Consider the following 21,637-nt stretch of genomic DNA (forward strand, 5'->3'; position numbering starts at 1 on the left):
GTCTTGTGATCTATACCCCACCCCCCATCATGCCTGCCTATTTACATAAACTTTAAAGCAGGTGTAAACACACCAATGAGACAAACAGGACCAGATTTAAGCATATGGATGCATCACCTTTCTGCACTCTGAAGTCTTAGGATTATTAGTATAGTACAAACATATGATTTATGAGAAAAATTACTTCTGTAGCGATTTACAAAACATTTGCTATTAGCTGAAACTGACCACCATTAGAGATCAGCCGTTCCCAAAGTCAAATATCAAAGCCAAAACGTGGCCCTCTTTTAATTCTTAAGTTTTAACGGCAAGTTTTAGAATCATCTGGTCCTTCTCGGGTGTTAAGATTGATTAAATACAACCTCAGATGAACAGCAAAACACGACGTGTTACACGCTGACATTATTTATCTAACAGACTAAACCAAAATGCAGAAGCACTGTGTGAAAAACTAAGTAGACACCATGCTTCTAAAACCACCCTCAGCAGCCATAAGTTGAAGTCATTGTTTTCTGTGTAACATTTTCAGCCTCTCACATCGCTGTGGAGGAATTTCGACTCTTTGACCTTGATTCTTTTCTTTTTTTCTCTTGTAGGTTTGTTGCTATGCAGACAGTTGGTATGAGGTGTTTGCACTGATATGCTGTGATTGGTTTTCACCAAAACGTGGCAATGTGCATTTTGAATGCACATCACCTCATGATGAAAACACCCAACTGCAAATAAATAAACAGTTTATTAATAATACATTTTCAGATGATGATGATAAGATGCCAATTAACAATCTATGAAGAACATAAAAAAAAATCTAACTGTGGGACCAGATTAACGTTAGAGAAAATAGTTAATCTGCTGATTTAGTGCAGAGAGGTGTAAATATTTTAATTTGAGTGAATTATCTCACGGCTGAGTGCTGCTCTTTATTTGTAAGGTGAATTGAGCTTTGAAAGTTTTTGATATTTTCATTTTTATTGCACAAAAGGACGAGAGCGCGACGGTAAAGTGCTAAGTGCATCCAGAACAAAAACAACAGCGATATGATGCTAACGGCAAGATAGCCAAGAATAGCCAGAGTGATGTTATAGCTGAGTGAATGCCGACCCCAGCCCAACAAACAGATGAGCACTCAGGCTGGAGCCAGTGTTCGTGTTTCTTCAGTAGAATCACTGTAGCGATTGCTTTGAAGTCTCTGTGCTGGTTTTGAACTTTGTGCTGTGGGCTTTTTGTTCATACCTAAATCTAAGAGAAAATCATATGTGTGTACTCATTAGGACAGGGATTTGTGTTGGTGTGTGGGGCTGTAGCCTCAGGTTTATATTTTTGAATGGTGATTGTGAGACAGTGTGTTTCAGATCATTTTACAGAAGGATGCAAAAGTAATGTAAAAAGTAGTAATTATTTACATTACTTAATTACTCAAGTTACATACTGCATTACTTTTAAGAAAAGTAGTCTGTAATTTGTGTAATATGTTACTTCCTGAGTAGTTAATCCAACACTGATCACAACAAAGAGGGGAAATAGCTTCAGCAGTCACTAACATTTGACCCACAGCATAGAGTTCATTTGCATGCATGTAATGTCTTTGATATGCTGCTTAGCGATGGCGGCGACTCTCAAAGCGGAGCCAGTGGAAACCCAGTGAGAATCAATAAGTGATATGGAATCGCTGAATTCTTATTAATTCCCATCCCTACTTATCATTTTCAACTTGAAGACTCAGGTTACATTATTAGGGGCGTGGCACTTTTTTTTATAAGGAGCCACAAATAAAAAAATAAACAAATAATTCAGCTCTTCATCCTCTCTTTCCAAATATGATCACTCACCAGCTGACACTGCTTTTAAATGTAGGGTCCAAAACCAACAGGTCACATTAATAAACAGTGGCTACCTCCATCTTTTCAATACAGTCTGTGGATCAGGAGGTTTAATGACTACATGTAAATCAATTAGTAAACTGTGTGTGTGTGTGTGGAGGAAGTCGATTGGGTGAAGGTGGAGTTTTTGGGGTGGGCGGTGCAGCTCGGCAGAACGCTAAAGATCAAACTGGCTCCGGTCTGTGCGTCAGTGTCTTTCATGTGTCTCGCGGAGACGTGGGTAAAAAGGACAATTATTACTGAGGCTCGAGCTCTTCTTTCGTTAATTAATATTTCTCTGAGACTCTTCGAGGACCGTTTTCCCCTTTGAGGTGTTCCTGTGTTTCCACGCCGCGGCTCAGTGACCTGAAGGAGGCTTGATGAGTGGAAGCAGCGTCGGTGAGTTGAGTTATTACGCTTACACAACACGTTACCTGGTCACGCGCTTTACAAACCATCTCACGCTTATCACACCTTAAATATATATATATATATATATATTAATAGGTTGTTATTTAGTTTTCTCTTTGTCTTTGAGCATTTTTCTTCTTTCTTTAAGCTCAGACAGAAGTGAAAGTCACGGCAGATTGTACTACAGCTAATTTAACGCTCGTAGTGGTGTGAAAATTGAAAGTGTGATTATTGGAACGCTGTGTGTGTGTGTTTATGCTTTATGTTGAACCGCAGGAAGTCAGCCTGAAATTGAAGCAGACGGAGAAATATCTGGGTCAGCGTCAGTGGAAAGTGCAAACTGCGACCACAGATCGGCTTTTAATGAGTGTGATTTACATTTACGGGAACTATCAGGGGTGTGTTGGAAGATAAACCCACCTAAAACGAGGTTACACGGCTTCTCTGTGGAGAAAGTCAGTGGAAAAATGAACGGTGACCCTAAAAAAACGATCTAAGGGGATGCGATAGACTTTTTTTTCTCTTTAATTCACTGAAAGCAGTTTTCATGGAAGTTTGAGCGCTTTAAAAACAAAACACAAAAAGACATCGGGAAGACCTCTGAAATCCCAGAGGCAAGTTTTACATTTTAAAATGTTTGTGGTTTGATTTCTCCGGTAAATGAGAACCATCATTTCCTTATTCCCACATGTGCGTTTCCTGATGTGTTGACCATTAAACATTTAGAGAAAAGTCCCCTGTGTGGGAGGCACGTTTCTTGCAAATCAAGTCAAAAAGACACCGAGTGTGGGCAGATATCAGAAGTGCTTTATGAGTTTGTTCACCTCGAATAAAAGTGGTCCCGAGTTGACTGAGCCGGGTTTATTATAATAAAACGTCCAAACAGGATTTAAAAAAAATAATCCGACCTCCGTCTACTAACTACTACTGTAATATTATAGAAATGACAAAACAATCACACAAGAGAAAGTGTAATTTATTTACACAGCCTGCCTTACCAAGAGTGTTTCTGCAAGTATTATTAATAATAATAATAATAATAATGTATACTTTATTGATCCCCGTGGGGAAATTATTCTCTCTGCATTTAACCCGTTCACTCAGTGAAGCAGTCGGCAGCCACCAATCCAGCGCCCGGGGAGCAGTGTGTAGGGACTGTACCTTGCTCAGGGGTACCTCAGGGTAGCCGTTCAGTGGATTTGAACCCCCGACCTTCCGATCATGAGGTGACCACGCCCCATGGGGGGACCACGCTACCTACTGTGCACTTAAATACCTTTGACTGTGTGGAGTTTGCAGTAATGTAGGGCCGTTCATAAATTTGGCTTTAACAGCTCATCAGCTCTGTTTCTTTAAATATGTCAACTAAATATATCAACTTTTATCTGGATGTTAATCACAACATGTACTGCCGTTCATCTTGTCTCACAGACAAGGGACTGTTTACACCTCCTGTTCACATCATAATTTCACATTTTCGGGTTCTTTAAATACCCACGTGTGTGTTTTTATCTCCAGCAGAATTTCATGTGCATCTCAAACCCCACACACATGGATGTCAGGAGGAAAAGGTCCAATGATGCTGCCCACGTCGGTCTACTCGGTTTCAACAACTACTAGGTGAGAGAAACACTGCACGCATCCCAGCGCCTTTCTGCTGTGCTTTCACTTGAAAGTCACAGAGGATATCACACTTGATAAGAGCTGATAAAGTGCGTGAAACAGAAGTTCCACTAAAGTCAGACTGAAATTAATTTGCCTTCCCCCGTTTTGGTAAATGTTCCGGCTCACAGTCACATCAGCCACCTGGTCAGTCACCGCAACACACCTGAAGAAGACGATGAAACCATGAGTGCAGAGCTGAGAGACCCCAGCATTCTTTCCAAACCGGAGTCCGCCTCCGACCCTCTGGGCCACCACCCTCTTTCAGACCGTGATGGTTCTCTGTTCGGCAAGCAGAGCCTGGACACAGAGGAGGAGCACAAGCACATTAGGATCTTCCCCCAGTCCAGCTTCTGCCCATCCCAGCCCTCTCGCAGCTTGCCAGCTGGGTACAGCCCCCAAACTCCTTTCCCGAGCCAGGCATACAGCGGCTGGCTCCACCCGAGTTTCGCCAGCAGTTGGTCGGGATATCCCAACAGCCTGCCGTCCTGTCTGAGCCAGAAAGATTACTCCAGCTGTTCTGGAGAGAGCTGCCTCTCCAGATGCAAGTTCCTGTCCCTCCCCGGCACTCACAGCAGCATGGGCAGCTTAGAGCAGCCGCTCTCTCTGCGCTCCAACCCGCCTTCAGCCAACCTGTACCACCACACGTTATCGCCATACTCGTGTGCACCACAGGGGCCCGCCTGCTGTGCTCAGTGCCCTGCAGACGCCTTCAACAGGGAGCCTATGGTCAACAAGCATCCCTGGCCTGAGTACCACCCAGCTTACCGCCAGTACTGTAAGTTTGCCGGGCCCTTTTTTAACCTTTAAACCACGCACAGACCGCAGCCGGTATTTATTTTGTCTGTACTGCTGCAGATGCAGGTGACTGCAGAGTTCCTGCAGGTGGATTCACACAGATGTGAGTTTTGATTTTTTTTTTAAAAAAAAATTTTTTTTAAAAAAAAAATTACAATTAAATTCTTTCTCACTCTGTTGCTTGTTTCTGCTATTAAAATGATTTTTTTTTAACTACATACAGCGGACACAACGTTCCAGTCAAAGAGAAGCGCCCTCCTTGCAGCGCGCCGCTGTCTCTGGAGCAGAGTGAGTGCTCACGAGCAGATCAGACGCCTGGTCCTGTTGTCAGACGATCCCGCCTCTGAAAAAGTTTGTTTTTGTTGCAGGGCGTGTCTTCGTCACTTACGAAGCAGACAACGACAAGCATGTCAACGAGATCATCAAATTTGTGGCTCTGCTGCGGCACAACGGCTTTGACACGCACGTACGTGCAGCTTTTAGTCTTTTTGTGTGTTTTGTTTGAACAACTTAAAATCTCAGGAGCTGGAAAAAACAGTTAAAATTCAGCTGGCTAGATTTTAACAAACAACATTTTAAAAAACTTTGTCATTGTAATACTAAAGTTACAAATTTAGGTGCAATTATTATAAATATAGTATATAATAAATAGCTTATTAAATAGCTTACTGTATATCCATTTAAACAAGTGATTTTTGAACTAAATTGTGATTCCTGCCTATTTTTGTAATTTCCTCCCAGAGTGAATGCTGGATGCTACAGATGAACTTTTAGTCTAGACTCTCATCAGCTCATCACGTTACATATTTCTTGCTTTCATTTTGTTGGTGACTCTGAGTTTCTGTTAATATCTTACAAGTTATTGCGTGTTATTTGTCAGCTTGTCCTGTTAACTGGCTTTACACAATTAAAATGTATAAATGGTAAATGGCCTGTATTTGTATAGCGCTTTTCTAGTCCCTAAGGACCCCAAAGAGCTTTACACAACCTGTCATCCACCCATTCACACACACATTCACACACTGGTGATGGCAAGCTACATTGTAGCCACAGCCACCCTGGGGCGCACTGACAGAGGCGAGGCTGCCGGACACTGGCGCCACCGGGCCCTCTGACCATATACCGTTAAAAGCCAAATAAAGAATTTGTGTGTTTTCTGCGCAGGGTTAAACTGTCTGACTCGCAGCTTTGCTTGTTTCAGATCGACATTTTCGAGCAGCAGTTCAGAAGCATAAGCAAGATTGACTTCATGGAGCGATACCTGAGTGAGGTAAAAAAAAGCAAACTGTCGGTGAAATTCTTTCATGATGATCAAATGGAATGAAAACAATTTAAATTGAGTAATCTGCCTACAGAGGAAGTCATTTTCACATCTAGGAACTCAAGACGTTCTGCAAGAGTGAACTTGTTGCATGAAGAAGTTTGATAGCTGCAGTAGCTTACTGCCAGTTGTAATTTTCTCTTGTCTTAGAAAGAGTATCTCATCATCATCATCATCAGCCCCAAGTACTACGAGACGGTGACCGCTTCCCCTGCTGGCCTGGAGAGCGACGAGAGGACCTACAACACGGTTTACATACATAAACAGGTGAGCGACCTGAATGTGGTCCAAACGAAGACTGAAATAATCTTAACGAGAGCGAAAAACTGCGTGCTCTCATCGCCGCTGTGAAATCAAATTGTGTATGTGGTTTTCCTGTGTGTGTCACTCAGCTGCAGAATGAATTCATCCAGAATGGAAGCAAGAATTTCAGGTTCATTCCTATCCTGTTCCCCGGGGCTAAAAAGGTAATTTTTACATGTCTTCCTGAGTGAGATCATGCCACTGATTCCACCCACCACCCAGTCTCACACCCTGTTTTGTTTCTTGTTGTTTTGTTTGAATGTATAATCAGTGCCACGTCCCTAACTGGCTCCAGAACACACATGTATATGGATGGCCACGTGATCGGGATGACATCCTGCGGCGGCTGATGAGGGTCGAGAAGTACAACCCACCTCCCATCGGGGAGCTTCCGACCATAGTCTCCATCCCCATTTAAAAAAACTCTGAGCTGGATTCACAGACTGGACTTAAAATCTTATTGGCTGTTGGTCATTAAGGAGGTGGACAGAGTGATGAGGTGCTTTTGTGAACAGACAGATGTTGTGTGTTTAAATTAACATATAGAGAAGTGCCAGTGTTGGTCTGAGATAGAGGTGCAGACTCAGGCTTTTTTTTTTTTTTTTTTTAAATATATATATCTTTGCCGTTGTGCATCATGCTGTATGTGCACTGGTGCTACTCCACCTCGTGTTTTTTGTTTGTTTTGTTTTTGTTGTTGTTGTTGTTTTTTTTAAAGGGGGTCTATTATCATTCCCAGCCCAAGATATTGTTACTCTTGGAATCGGGAGCTTTGCCTGATTCACAGATCAAAGCAATCCTTATTCACCGTACAGCTGCAGAGACCGAGGAGAGTGCAAGCCATGTTGTTTTGTTAAAGCTACAGTTTGCACATGTCGCCTGAATGCGTCGTGTGCAGGTAATCACGAAGTTGCGTTTTTGAAAATAACACAGCTGTGAGGACACAGTCTCTGGATGTGTGCGTGCAAAAAACAAATTAAATTTTATGTGAGAACTGTTTGAGGAAAGCTTTCGTTTTCACATCTCGAGCACCTATGTTGGGCTTAAACTGAGGGTGTGCCTCCTAGTAGTTGATGGTTACACTTGATTTATAGGACTAAAAATTGCTCCTCAATAATGTACGCTTCACGCAGAGCACAGCAGGGAAAACGCTGATAGCAGAACAGGTTTCAACCCCAACTTTAGCACTGCTTTCACTCAGGGCCCAACAATACCAGACCCGGTTCAACCTGGTTTCACCTGGTTGAACATTGGTCAAGCTGGGCGAACAGTAGATACACGGGTTCAACAGCCTGGGATTTACTTTATGTATATACACTGATCTCCTTGTACATGTTTATATTAAACATCTCAAACTGGAGCGATATACAGTACTGTGCAAAAGTCTTGAGTCACTGCTCATTTTTTAAAATACATTATCACCTTTATTCTCCAACATAGCCTAAACTCTCTGAGACGAACCTTCTGGTAATTTTCTCCAGGCTTCATTCAAAGCTGTTTTTTGGATGTCGGCTGCCTTTTGTTCTGTTCTCTGTCAAGATCACACTTCAATCATGTTGACGTCCGGGCTTCATGACTGATAGTGTTGTGTGTTGGTTGTTTTTGTCTTTTCTGTCCGGATTTGCTTTTAGCAGATTGACAGTGGTCTCATACACAATGCCAATCAGAGGAAAGTATTGGATGGTGGATCAAAATCTGATGGTACTTTGAGCTTCATGGTACTAAGACCATGAATTTTGACAAGATTTCCCCACCATGTTTTACAGATGACCGCTATTGGCCTCCTGATCTCATCCTTATGGACTGACCATGATTTAAACCAAAAATTTTCCAATTTGAATTTGTTACCACTGATTCTTCGCTCCAGTTCTCGCGTAATTTCGCATACCTCTTTTTCCCTTCCTTACAAATGGCTTCTTCACAGCCTTTCACTGAGACCACTTCTGATGAGGGAATCACCTTGTTGATGTAAACTTACTATTTTGTGTCTATCAAACTGTGTTAGCTTTGGCTTTTTTCATATGATAAAAGACACGGAAATACAGCATCCAACTGGCAGACTTGCAAAAGCACCGAGAGATACAATTTTAAAAAGAACTTCTTTGCAAAGTTGTATTATGTAAAAACACAACACTGGTTCATCCCTTGAGTTAGGTGCCTTTTTTGTGCTCTGGTGATAAGTAGGTGACTGAGTGGCTTAACTAACAAAAGAAGTTCCTCTGAAAATGGACAGGTACGGGGACTGGGCTGAAAGCTCAAGTCTACTTAAAGTCTGGCTCCTTGGATGTGAAGAAATGAAGTGTGGCTCAGGCCTTTTACACAGTACTGCATGTGACAGAAATTTAGGCAAAACATAATAGTCCCCTTTAATTTTAAAGCCTGAAAACACAGATTCGTGAATAAGTGTTTGTTTTGTTTTACTGGACATCTCCTACACGTCACTACAAACAGATGTATATGTGTTTGAGTGGAACAGCAGGGCTCTCACTTACGATGTGCAAACATTGACCCAGATACTATATTCTCTCAGCCTTTATGACCTATTACAGGTGCCTGTTCATTTTGAACAGCTGCTCAACTGGACGCATAACACATAGTGGTTTGTCATCGTGTTTTCTTATATTGTGTGTGGTTCGTATTGTTTAAAGAGAATGCAGGTGTGGGTAAAAATGGTTTGTGGCTTTTGTATTTGCATTTATATCTCTCTGTAAGCTGCACCTGAATTCATTTTCTCTAACCCACTTTTGTTAATTTATGTTCCACCTAAGTTATTCTTAAAAAGTTTTAGCAATTATTTTTTTTCTGTATGAGCGTTAAAGTGTGTTGTCGTCCCCCCTTTTAGCATCTAACCTTTTGTACTGAATACAACAAAAAGAGCAGGGGGGTAATCTGGTGTTTTTCATGTTCCTTCTGCATTGGAAACTATTCTCAGGGGATCCTTGATGCTATGTTACAATAAAAGTATTGAATGACTGAAAAGTGTGTTGGCCCACATCAGACTTGCCCCCGAGCTGTCCTCTGAAAAATGCACAAGCGTTTGTAAAATTGGCCCCAAAAAATACAGACAAGCAGAGGCACGCTCCTGGGCTTCGTGGGGCCTCTACAAAAAGCAAGCTGAATTTGTCGGTTTAGAAACGAACCATGAGAACTTTAAGGTTTGATTGCAGATGTGTCAACCCGTCGCTGCCTCTGATGCCTCCATGAGAAATCCAACTGAGTCGCTTTGTCTGCTAACGAAACCTCAGAAGCGGCGCTGCAGTCGAATTACATCTGCTGCCTCTCCTTGCGTTATGAAAAAACTTCAACAGGATGTTGTATAAAGATAATTAGCTGACACAGCTGCCTGCTTCGACTGTGGTACGGTTTCTCAAGAATCTGCAAATTTAGACTCAAATGGGTCATCGGAGGCTGGTTGTGGTTAGAGAAAAATCTTGTGTAATGCTGTGACACATTTAAAGAAAGCGCCTGCGTGTGCAGAATATGACACCACCTCCATCCTCGCACAGGTTGAATAAATACATTAAAATCCTGCTTTTTGCACAACTGATTACAAGCGAGATACAGATTAATGGTTTTATCTTCACAAGAGGTAACACTGCAGATGTTCATACATTAAGAAAAAAAATCTGAATACAGTGTTTCATATATTCATCCATATATTGAAAAGTACATGAAATAATATTAATTTTAATAACAATAAAAGGACAATGACATCTGTAACAAAAGTGGATTACAAAGTGACTTTTTATGCAAATAACTCTTAAGAATTAGGAGACAAATCAGACAATAATTCAATTTTACTGTATGTAAAAACACTGAAGTGCTATTTGTTCAAAGCTACAAAATACACTTAAAAAAGCAGGAAGAGTTCTTTTTTATTTCCTTCAAGGAAAAGTACTATAAAATAAGTTACAGTACAGTGAATTTGTTCAAACTGACTTTTGTTCCCGTCTTCCAGCCTTTTGTAAGCACAAACAGAAGATAGTCATACAGGAGCAGAGGGGGAGATTGTTCGAAAGTCACTTTCCTCAAAAAAGAAACGAGCAGCTGCGCTGTCGTCGATAACTGTGCATCTTTAGTGTGTTTGTGTTTACAATAATCACACAAATGTTTCTGAAAATGTGAAACCTTTGAGCTTTGAGTCTTCATAGTCTGCTGGTCACGTCGCCTGTGGCCTTAGAAGAAATCTTGGTACTTCATGAGCTCAAAAAAAAGACAAAAAAGGACAAAAAAAAAAAAAAAAAAAAAAAAAAAAAAAAGCACAAATACTTCATGTTTAGTCACATAACACAGAGACGAGCTCTCATACATCATCAGCCGGCAAAGGAGGTATGTTGAACCTTGGTCTTGTGAAAAAAGCCATCTTCTCTCTGCAGGCAAAGAAGACGACTTGTTATAATTAATATTCCGTTTTTAGTAAAAGCTTCCTAATCAGCAGTGATCTTGTGAACTGTGCCGTGTCTCTTTGGTGTTTGACTTTTAAATCAGTGTAGACAAAAGTTCTGTCGTTTTGTGTTTCGTACACTTTGCTGCTTTGATCGTAGATTTTCGGTCAGTTTTGCACAATGTGTCATTTTTGCATTGTGACATTGTGCTGTGTAAGGCTGGAAAAATGCACACATGGTCACCATATTGGTCCTGAATTGATGGATATTTTTAGTTAGTCCTTAAAAAGCAGGTGGACCAGCAACTTGGAGTGCTGATAAAGCAGGAATGGATCGTCGCTGATCAGTTAGGTCTAGACGTTGATGTCCAATGTGTCAGAGATTTGCAGACGTTATGAATGAAGAAGAAAGATCAACAGTGTAAACAGTCTTTGCATTAACTTGACTTATTTACCAGTAAAAGTTTTAGAAATTCTTCTCCTGCTACTTGTCACATTTCTGATTATTTAAATCTTAAAGAATTTAATTTAGTGGAACCCACTGATTGGGCCTGCCATGACTTTCTTCTGATGGAAATAACCACAAATGTAACATTATGTAAGGTTCCCGATTTAAACTATGGATATGTGATATGAATAAAGTAGGAGCTCTGTAGATCTTAAGTTTCTAAACAACAGTCCTCTTCCACGATATCTTTCTTCAGAACACGAGGAAGGAACAGATGCCAAGCTAAATTTAAGACTTCTTCTGGGGTCATTTTCCTGGACTTCGGTGTCGTGACTAACAATGTGAAAACTGATCAGTGCATTTCTCACCTGAACGTCTGCACAGGCAGCGGCTCCTTCTGGCTCTGCCCTCTCATCTGTAGAACCTCCTTAGAGGCCTTCCTCAGCCTCCTCTCTGCTGCCTCTTCCTGACGTTGCTCCTGCTTGCTTTGGTTGGCCTGTAAAGCAGCAAAAACTGTCAAACGCTGCTGGGAGAGGCGTATTTGTAAGGGAGCTGCAGCCCACTCTGTTTCCTCACCTGTCTCTGGGCCTCTCTGAGCAGGCATCGAAAGCGCTCGTCCCTCAGCGCCCAGTTGGGGAGCTCTGTGGCCTCCCTGGTCTGCGGCTCCTCCAGTCGCAGCTTCAGCTCTCTCAGGGCGCTCAGCTCCTCCATCAGCTGCCTCTGACGGGTCCTGCAGGCCTGGAGATCCAGCTCCAGGTCCAGGGAGGTGCGCGTCGGCTGCTCGGCCAGGGGGGAGCGGTACGACTGCTGCTCACACACAGACAACTCAGGTAAACGACAAAAAAACCCGTACAGGCACAGGGTGAAAGAGACATAATGAGGACGTACCTGCTTATATCGCAGTGTTCTTCTTTCCAATGTGTTTCTAACAAAAGGCGACTTCTTTGGTAGAGTTGAGCTGTCACTGTCACTGCGATACAGCTGAAAGAAACAGTAACATCCACTTTAAGGCCACAGCTCACCCTAAAATCAAATACATGTTTCCACTGCCCCATGGTGCCAAATAATCCAGCTAGATTATTTTAGTGCGAGTTGCCTTATTTTAAAGTGAGCCACACTTAGTAATGTGCAAAACTCTTGAGCCGACCCTAATTTCTTTACATTTTGTTATGAATATGGAAAAATATGGCAGTGATTTATTACATGTTTAAACTGGCCCAAATGTTTTAGTTAATTACAGACAAGTGGAGACACGGACTTGCCTGCAAGGCTTTGTGCACCAAAAACGGTTTGAACAATTCTAATTCGCTTGAATGTCAATATTTGGTGCGACCACCTTTATCCTTTAACACAGCCTGGACTCTCTCAGACGAGCCTTCTGTAAGTAGTGTTCAGGAACAGTTCTCCAGGCTTTCAAGGACATTCAAAGCTCTTCTTTGGAAGAACATGATCCCACACTACTTCAGTAATGTTAAGGTCCGGGCTCTGGGGAGGCCAGTCCATTGTTGTTTCCCATCAGATGCTAAATTAATCACATCACTTTGAGAAGATTCCCAACACTGCTGACTGAAATGTAGCCTCAAACTACAACAGACCATGGTTTATAGATTTTGGAATAAAATTGGATCGCTCCATAAGTACGATGGCCCTCAGTGATGCCTGTAATTTGGAACACCTCAGCCTTTGCTCCCTGTTTCCCTTCCTTAAGAATGGCTACTTGACAGCCACTCTTCCACTGAGACCACATCTGATGAGGCTTCAGGGCCAAATGTATCTCTCAGGTCCTGTGCCTGTCCTATTTCTTTCTTTTATACACTGATGTAGTTTTTTAGGACTGCCATTTCCACTTCAGCTTCAGGTCCAATTCAATTCAATTTATTTATATAGCACCAAATCACAACAACAGTCGCCTCAAGGCACTTTATATAGTAAGGCAGACCCTACAATAATACCTTCAGAGAAAAAAACCCAACAACCATATGACCCCCTATGAGCAAGCTATTTGGCGACAGTGGGAAGGAAAAACTCTCTTTTAACAGGAAGAAACCTCCGGCAGAACCAGGCTCAGGGAGGGGCGGGGCCATCTGCTGCGACTGGTTGGAGTGAGAGAAGGAAGACAATGCACTGATGTAGTTTTTTAGGACTGCCATTTCCACTTTATGGACACTTTGCACAGTATTCCAAAAGTTTTCAGCTTATTCCTCGTTCTATACTATTTTATGCAAATGTATTGTCTTTGGCATTTTTCATATATTCAATTAGTTTTTCATAGATTTAAGATGCATTTGGTTCTTTACCAAGTCGTGTGTTACATGTAAACACAACACTGCTTCGTACTTTGAATTAGGGGCCTTTTTTATGGTTGAATGATTCATAGATAAGAGTTAAGTGTGGCACAAAGGACTAAAAATCATTCGTCTCACAAAAAAATGTGAGACACTCATTCATGTTTCTTTCCACAAATTATGACCCAGTTAGTCTAAAAACACAAACCTGTTACCGCACTACACCCACCGATCTTAGCGCTGCATATGAAAGCGCAAATCTACACAGGATGTAAACACTTAAAGTCGTCCCCTCACAGCTGAGCAGAAACTAGCTGTGCACTTCTTTTGGTTGGCAAATGTAGACATGAGAGAGAAATTAGTTCCGACATGAAACTGCTCACAACAGCGTTTGTGGATTTTATTTGGGTATTTTAGTAACTAGGTCATGATTTCTGGAAAGAGACACAGCTGTCAGATGATGTTTTTGAGCTATATATATTAAGATAAAGGAGACACCTCCACAGCTGATGGGCAACTCAAACCAAACAATACAGTGTAAATGTTCCTGGAGGTGGGCGTGGCGCGGGTGGGTGGCAGAAAGTAATAATTATGGTTGACAAGGTTGAATGTTGTCTGTTTAACTTGCTGTAAAACAGTTAATTACATTCAAGAATCAGCTCATGTTTGAACATTTTAAATACTTAAAATGAGGGGGCGCTTTCCTGCACATTGTCTGCACATTAATCGTGCACGGCCTTTTCATCCAGATGGATATACAGCATGACAGGAAAGAAAGATGAGAATTACACTACACATCTTATATTCATATCTATATGCTGTCACTTTTATAATAAAATAAAATACTCACCCTGCACACGTACTGATTCCGAGCGCCCGGTGAGAAGGTCTGGGAGCGAACGATGGTGCTACCACGCATGAACGGCGAGGCGTGACCCCAGCGGCCTCCCCGCTCTTTAGGTCGGACTCGCACCGGCTCCGGGAACATGCCTTCTGTCATGGTCGCCTTTTCTACCTACAAAAAAAAAATAAATGTATGAACAGAACTTTTAATGCCAGATTTTTTTTTCCCCCAATAAGAATCTCCTCACTACCAAAGCGTCACCTCGTACCTTGATTGTTGAGGGTTTGCAGACTGTCTGGTCACAGCGTCCTCCGGTGGTGATGCAGATTCCCTCTGCACACAGGCCCTCTGAGCAGGGAGCGGCGAATGCAATGCTGTTGCTGCAGCCGCTGTCCACTGACTCCGCCTGCCAACTCCTGAAAAATGCACCATCCTCATAAAGGTACAAACATGACAGGGGCCAAAACGATGTATTTATTTGTCAAAGCAAAATCTAGCCTGAGAGGAGGATAATGTCACCTTTCCGACGCTGCCTCCCCAGGCTCGTCCTTCTTCTCCCGCTCCTCCAGGTGGGTGGGGGTGTTGCGTGACAGCAGATTGCATGCAGTGTCCTGTAACATCACATTTTAATCCCTCAAACAAGATCTTCAGTCTTTCATCACTCCCCTCCCTCTGACTGCTGACAAGGCCTGAGGCTGGAGCATGCAGGCTGATTTGGCTTCTGACACACATTCTTGTCAATTACGCACTTGAACAAGCTACACGCCTGCAGGCCGTTGGCTACAAGCTGCTATTCAACAATGGGAATGTGAATTTATCCAAAAGAATTAGCAGGATTACAATTTACAGGATCCAGTGAACAAAATTAGTTTACTCAGGCTCAGCTCTTGGAACCACAGGCTGCGGCTTTACAGGGAGTGCAGAATTATTAGACAAATGAGTATTTTGTCCACATCATCCTCTTCATGCATGTTGTCTTACTCCAAGCTGTATAGGCTCGAAAGCCTACTACCAATTAAGCATATTAGGGGATGTGCATCTCTGTAATGAGAAGGGGTGTGGTCTAATGACATCAACACCCTATATCAGGTGTGCATAATTATTAGGCAACGTCCTTTCCTTTGGCAAAATGGGTCAAAAGAAGGACTTGACAGGCTCAGAAAAGTCAAAAATAGTGAGATATCTTGCAGAGGGATGCAGCAGTCTCAAAATTGCAAAGCTTCTGAAGCGTGATCATCGAACAATCAAGCGTTTCATTCAAAATACTCAACAGGGTCGCAAGAAGCGTGTGGAAAAACCAAGGCGCAAAATAACTGCCCATGAACTGAGAAAAGTCAAGCGTGCAGCTGCCAAGATGCCACTTGCCACCAGTTTGGCCATATTTCAGAGCTGCAACATCACTGGAGTGCCCAAAAGCACAAGGTGTGCAATACTCAGAGACATGGCCAAGGTAAGAAAGGCTGAAAGACGACCACCACTGAACAAGACACACAAGCTGAAACGTCAAGACTGGGCCAAGAAATATCTCAAGACTGATTTTTCTAAGGTTTTATGGACTGATGAAATGAGAGTGAGTCTTGATGGGCCAGATGGATGGGCCCGTGGCTGGATTGGTAAAGGGCAGAGAGCTCCAGTCCGACTCAGACGCCAGCAAGGTGGAGGTGGAGTACTGGCTTGGGCTGGTATCATCAAAGATGAGCTTGTGGGGCCTTTTCGGGTTGAGGATGGAGTCAAGCTCAACTCCCAGTCCTACTGCCAGTTTCTGGAAGACACCTTCTTCAAGCAGTGGTACAGGAAGAAGTCTGCATCCTTCAAGAAAAACATGATTTTCATGCAGGACAATGCTCCATCACACGCGTCCAAGTACTCCACAGCGTGGCTGGCAAGAAAGGGTATAAAAGAAGAAAAACTAATGACATGGCCTCCTTGTTCACCTGATCTGAACCCCATTGAGAACCTGTGGTCCATCATCAAATGTGAGATTTACAAGGAGGGAAAACAGTACACCTCTCTGAACAGTGTCTGGGAGGCTGTGGTTGCTGCTGCACGCAATGTTGATGGTGAACAGATCAAAACACTGACAGAATCCATGGATGGCAGGCTTTTGAGTGTCCTTGCAAAGAAAGGTGGCTATATTGGTCGCTGATTTGTTTTTGTTTTGTTTTTGAATGTCAGAAATGTATATTTGTGATGTGGAGATGTTATATTGGTTTCACTGGTAAAAATAAATAATTGAAATGGGTATATATTTGTTTTTTGTTAAGTTGCCTAATAATTATGCACAGTAATAGTCACCTGCACACACAGATATCCCCCTAAAATAGCTAAAACTAAAAACAAACTAAAAACTACTTCCAAAAACATTCAGCTTTGATATTAATGAGTTTTTTGGGTTCATTGAGAACATGGTTGTTGTTCAATAATAAAATTATTCCTCAAAAATACAACTTGCCTAATAATTCTGCACTCCCTGTATTGTGGATGTAGCAACTGTAATGTCAACCTGGTTTATATACGCGATTTGACACCTTAATGTTTTGGGCAAAATGACTATATTTGGTCTGAATTCTCCCTGACCAGGTCCTCCAGACGCAGTCACACAGCCAAAGTCTTTGTTTTTAACTGATTTTTATCTGAGCAGCACCGTCCAGCTGCTTCCTGACACTGCTGTTATTGACTAAATAAAATATGTTTACCATGGCTCCGGGCCTTTGTTCGTCAACCTGGCCATCCTGGTGTCTGCGTTGGATGACGTTCCTCTGTTCAGGCCTTTGTGACTCTGTCCCATTCAACATCTGCACTCGCAGCCAGTGGTAAACCATCTCTGGGCTCCCCTCACAATCTGCCAGGCTCACCTGGGCTTTACCCTGCAGGCAAACACAGGACATTTTAATCTGAACAGCTGTAACCCCAGTCTCCACCAGCAGTGGGGTTATGGTAGCTGAGCCCTTCAGACCCACCAGCAGCTCTTCCTGAGCCTGAGGTCCCAATGAGCAGACAGACAGCTGCAGAACGCACACCGCCAGGGCGTTTGCTGGGACAGGAATGCGGAAGCCTTCGTTGAAAGTCATCTGGGATTGTGGCTCCAATGCTGTACAACAGTAAAACGCACAGGCCCTGCTGCCGTCCAGTGAAATCAGGTGCACCTTCACATACCTGAAGAACAACGCATGAAAAGAACAATACTCAGACTTCTACTTAATGCGAATGAGTGTCCTCACAGTGCTGAGACAGAAAACATTCAGAGTGTTGGCTCAAGTAAAAGGAACACTATAGGAAGAAGGAAGTTTCTACTCCCTTTGTCATTGAGTCTGCCTTTACATTAAACAACTATTTTAAAAATGGGCTGTTCTAAAGAGCTCAATAAATTCCTCTGTAATAGGATGCAACATATCAGTTTGTGAAATTTCTTCCCCTGATATTCCACGAACAACTGCAGGAGGCAAACTGGAGATAAGTGGGTGCCTTTAAACGCAAAGTGCAAAGATCAAGGAAAGTCTAACGAAGTACTCGGACATCCTTTTAACTGTAATGTTTATGGCTGAATACAGCTTGTGCAGTGTTGTTTTGCTGTTGATATTTTATTCTTATTCCATGTAATAAAAACAGGATAGTGAGCCAATGCTCCAGCCTGTGCACCAGGCCTATCATCTCAGTGGCCTGACAGTCTCAATACGAGTTAGAAAAGATATGGGAAATTTAGCTAAACAAATTAATGATTAAAAAAAAAAAAACTGCCTAAATTCTTTAAAAAGTTGACTTTTAAACTAGAAATCCATCAAGTCTGTTCTTTTTAACCTAAACTGGAGTAGCAGCAGTTTCCCTGTGCATCCCGTAAACTAACCATCTGATTAATATAGAGTCATCTCCTTCTGCCACTTTAACTCTTCCACAAGTATTTCTTTCATTTTCAGAGCTGAAAGTACTCACACTTTATAGCCGTCTCTCACAATTGACCTATTTAAATTTTTGACTTGTAACAGATGCAGTCGCAGAGACTGAGAACTGGACTCCCACCTGTGAAGAGAGAATACAGTTCATCCAGAGATATTAACGAGGAACGAGCTTTGCCACCCACGCACTGTCTGCACTAACTTGTTTACTCACAGCAGTCCCAGTTGGATCTGGGTGGGCTCGCTCGCAGACGTCAGCTCTTTCATGTATGACATCTCATCAAACTCCTCCGCCCTGTTGGACGAATGGAAAAATGGTGAATGAGCAAAGAGTTTTCCCACTTTACTGGACACAAGCTTTTTGTTTAGTCTACTAAAGGTAGTCAAGCCTCTATGGACAGGATTATAACTACCTGAATTTATAATTAAATGCAATGCCATGCAAACACCACAGTCACAAATTCTGAACGCGTTCTTATTTCGGGTGTAGTACTCTCCTTCTCCACTAGGAGGTGTTCAAGTTTAGCTTTAATACTGTGAGAATGGACCTCTACTCACCTTCTGCCCCAGGCCTCAAACACCCCGCTGTCGGTGGCCAGAGCATCCTCAGAAACACCTGCAGAGACTCTCCTGGCTCTCCTGCCACTTCTGTTGGCACTGTTTCCCCTCAGAGTAACTCCTACAAAGATTTGGAGTTAATTCAATGCATTAGCAGGTAGGCTTTAGCATTTTAGGTAAAATCATATCTTTAGAGTCTCAGGAAGACAGCCTGCCTCAGGAAAAGCAGCTCACAGAATGAGTGAGCTGTTGTCTCTTGCTGTCTTTTACTGATTAGACATTGTGTCATTTAGAATTTCTGCTCTTTTGCCTTTATTCTTTTATTGAGATCTTGATAATTACCCACAAACTCAACTTCTTTGGGGTTTTTGTGAACATTTATTATAATTAAATCAAATTAAGTAGCTAAATATCTTGGCAGAGAGTGAATTTTAACTTTCTTGAATGTCTACAGTGACGATAAGGAAATGTGCAGAAAGGCAAAACAAGATAATAACAGCAAAACAGAAAACAGCACAGTGTCCGTTTTAATCATTTTGACCCATATAGATAACTTTTTTTTTTGTGAACTCTGAGTTAGGTTTATACAGAGTTTCTTCGCTTACCTGTGGAGGTGAAAGCCGCCTGAGCCCCACTGTCTCTGTGAATCTTGTTATCCAGTTGATGCACAGCGGCCGGGCTGACCGTTTCCTCACTGCTTATCATGGAGGTGTGTGATAGGGTTTGTGACTGCGCCCGCAGCCCCTCTAAAATACCGCGGCCCGCCTGCTCCATGTATTCCTCCGTCATCTGGGTGAGGGGACAGTCCTGAGGGGCAGAGTGGTAGGGCGTGTCCATTGGCGAGCTGGGCGGTGACAGGGAGGAGAGCGAGGAGCGGGAGGACAGCGAAGCCAGGGACTGCGGGGTGTCGTGGGAGCGTTTGGTTTTGCTCTGGGTCAGAGGGTCGGGGGTAAACATGGAGCAGTCTCTTGAGACGGTCTCTGGGGGAAGCAGGTAACGGAGGTGAGGCTCAAGGGGCTCTCCAGCGCCCTCGTGGCGCTCATATTGGGGGAGACCGTAGATGTCACTGAAACTGATGGAGCTGAGGGAGCCTCGGCTGGACGCCAGGGAACCCCGGCTGGAGGCTAAAGAGCCGCGGCTGCTGCTGGACGACACGGTCAGAGAACTGGCCGACAGGCTGGAGGCAGACAAGACAAAGGAGCAGGAGAGAAATGGGTAGAAATCTAAATAATGCCTTTTATGAATTCAGTAAATGAAAACTTTATTTATTATAGTTATTTAAAGCTGTCTGCACTTCTGTTTTATTTTGATTACAATTTCACTTTAATTTAAAACTCCCAGTGGTGGCAAAACTACAGAACATGTGACTCATGAGAGAGCAGACGCAGACAATGACTGAGGAACTTTAGGAGTGTGTGCTGCACCTTTTCAGCTGGGAGTGAAGGTAGGTGGTGATGCGTGTTGCCTCCTCCAGCTGTCTCAGCAGAACATTCCTCTTCTCCTGCTGCAGGATCCTGTTGGGAGATTCACTTCGATGTATAAGAAATCCAGAGTTCAATGTATGGCATCACATATCAGCCGGCAGGCTTGTGTAACAGCTCACAGCGTTTTAATCTTACAGGATAAACTGGGCTATGAGGGCACTGGTATATTCCCTCTAGAAGAACACAGCTGCAAACCTAATCTGATACTGAACGAGATACACTATGTTATGGTTTCATGTAAGGAGAGTTATTTGAGGCATCCTTCCCCTGATCAGCTCATTTTTATACACACGTCAAACCCATTCTAAAAGGTTTTAGTAAATGTTTAAAAAGTGTGCGATAAAAAGCTGAAACAAAGCGGGCAATAAATAAAAATATCAGTAACAAATTGTTTCTGCATGGAAACTGTTTTGAGTTTTCTTTGGTTTGTCATTTTTCCAGTGTGAACAAACCACATACGGAAACCTGCTGACAGTTAGTATGTAGTATGGAAATGGACACAAAGTCCAACAGCTCACTGCGATTTATGATGATGGATTTACAGCTTTTCATTTTAGTATGTGAGTATATGTGCATCCCCAAAAAGAAACCCCACAGGCTGCTAAGTTCACAGACATATGACAGCTATGATGCAGGCAGTGGAGGCGATGATGGGGCAGAGAAGATAATAATTTCCAAATGTGTGTAAAAAGATTGGAAATACTGATGCCCTGTTAACATTTAAACACAATGTGTACCACTCTCAGTTCATACAGTGTCAACAAATTATTGTTCCAAGTACCTTTAATGGATGTAGAACAATGTGACGTGTTAGGTAAAGCAAGCTGATTTAAAAAAACAAAACAAAAAAAAAAAAAAAAAAAAAAAAAAAAAAAACTGGCAGCACTTCACAGGCTCTATTACTCGAGAGGACCACATGACAGCTCAGCATTTCCATCTATAAGACTTTAGATTTTCTTGCTATAAACTTCTTTCCATTCGTTTCTCTGTGGCCTCTCTTGTTTTGTTGTTTTTATGTCTTTCTTGCTTATTCCCCCCTCCCCCTGACATTTAAAGGGTGTAGAGGAAAAAGCTGGGTAACATACTTGTTTAATGGACACTTTATTGCTTTTCCTTTCTCTTTTCAGTGTTCATAAAAAATTAAATAAAATATGAAAATGTTTGTATAAAGAGTTGTAATTTGAACTGTGATACACATTTTGTTTACTCGATCGCTTGACTACTGTTATGGTGAGACCATTCACCTTGAGATCATCTTCATTTATGACACAAAATAACCTTTGGCTTCATTTGGCATCTGTTTGGATGTGGAATGAGTCTTCAGGTGTCTTTATTATTATTATATATCCAATATGGTGCTATTGGTGTGTTCTGGTGATAACTGTTA

General features: G+C 42.4%; 2 protein-coding genes across 3 annotated transcripts in view; one reads left to right on the plus strand and one right to left on the minus strand.

The window, feature by feature from the left end:
* The first annotated feature begins 1,411 nt into the window (after window positions 1–1,411).
* On the plus strand, window positions 1,412–9,333 carry traf3ip2l (TRAF3 interacting protein 2-like). Of its 2 annotated transcripts, none has more exons than XM_040040105.1 (10): window positions 1,412–2,258; window positions 3,789–3,890; window positions 4,064–4,710; window positions 4,791–4,833; window positions 4,954–5,018; window positions 5,099–5,196; window positions 5,932–6,000; window positions 6,202–6,318; window positions 6,444–6,518; window positions 6,626–9,333. In XM_040040105.1, the coding sequence occupies exons 2-10, from the start codon at window positions 3,826–3,828 to the stop codon at window positions 6,770–6,772; spliced, it is 1,326 nt and encodes a 441-aa protein (XP_039896039.1). In that variant the 5' UTR covers window positions 1,412–2,258; window positions 3,789–3,825; the 3' UTR covers window positions 6,773–9,333. The 2 variants fall into 2 exon arrangements, with proteins under 2 accessions (XP_039896039.1, XP_039896040.1); XM_040040106.1 differs by having other exon boundaries at window positions 3,792–3,890.
* Window positions 9,334–10,217: 884 nt separating this feature from the next.
* Window positions 10,218–21,637, minus strand: part of wwc3 (WWC family member 3) — a 42,732-nt gene continuing 31,312 nt past the window's right edge. Inside the window, exons 10-23 of the mRNA XM_040040104.1 lie at window positions 20,191–20,280; window positions 19,372–19,943; window positions 18,767–18,887; window positions 18,423–18,503; window positions 18,246–18,332; window positions 17,276–17,471; window positions 17,012–17,182; window positions 14,835–14,926; window positions 14,584–14,731; window positions 14,322–14,486; window positions 12,075–12,167; window positions 11,763–11,993; window positions 11,555–11,682; window positions 10,218–10,724 (exon numbers count right to left, since the gene is read on the minus strand). Of these exons, the coding sequence (XP_039896038.1) occupies window positions 10,658–10,724; window positions 11,555–11,682; window positions 11,763–11,993; window positions 12,075–12,167; window positions 14,322–14,486; window positions 14,584–14,731; window positions 14,835–14,926; window positions 17,012–17,182; window positions 17,276–17,471; window positions 18,246–18,332; window positions 18,423–18,503; window positions 18,767–18,887; window positions 19,372–19,943; window positions 20,191–20,280 (2,242 nt within the window). The 3' untranslated portion in view covers window positions 10,218–10,657. The remainder of the gene's footprint in view (window positions 10,725–11,554; window positions 11,683–11,762; window positions 11,994–12,074; window positions 12,168–14,321; window positions 14,487–14,583; window positions 14,732–14,834; window positions 14,927–17,011; window positions 17,183–17,275; window positions 17,472–18,245; window positions 18,333–18,422; window positions 18,504–18,766; window positions 18,888–19,371; window positions 19,944–20,190; window positions 20,281–21,637) is intronic.

Source organism: Simochromis diagramma, unplaced genomic scaffold (genome assembly GCF_900408965.1).
Source record: "Simochromis diagramma unplaced genomic scaffold, fSimDia1.1 OVJJ01000026.1, whole genome shotgun sequence".
Classification (NCBI taxonomy): Eukaryota; Metazoa; Chordata; class Actinopteri; order Cichliformes; family Cichlidae; genus Simochromis; species Simochromis diagramma.

What these genes read in the sequence shown, in the direction of transcription:
- traf3ip2l (XM_040040105.1), top strand. Translation starts at nt 3,826, where the DNA reads ATGTCAGGAGGAAAAGGTCCAATGATGCTGCCCACGTCGGTCTACTCG. An exon ending in CCCAGCTTACCGCCAGTACT is followed by an intron (nt 4,711 to 4,790) that starts GTAAGTTTGCCG and finishes GTACTGCTGCAG; the next exon opens with ATGCAGGTGACTGCAGAGTT. An exon ending in TGTTCCCCGGGGCTAAAAAG is followed by an intron (nt 6,519 to 6,625) that starts GTAATTTTTACA and finishes ATGTATAATCAG; the next exon opens with TGCCACGTCCCTAACTGGCT.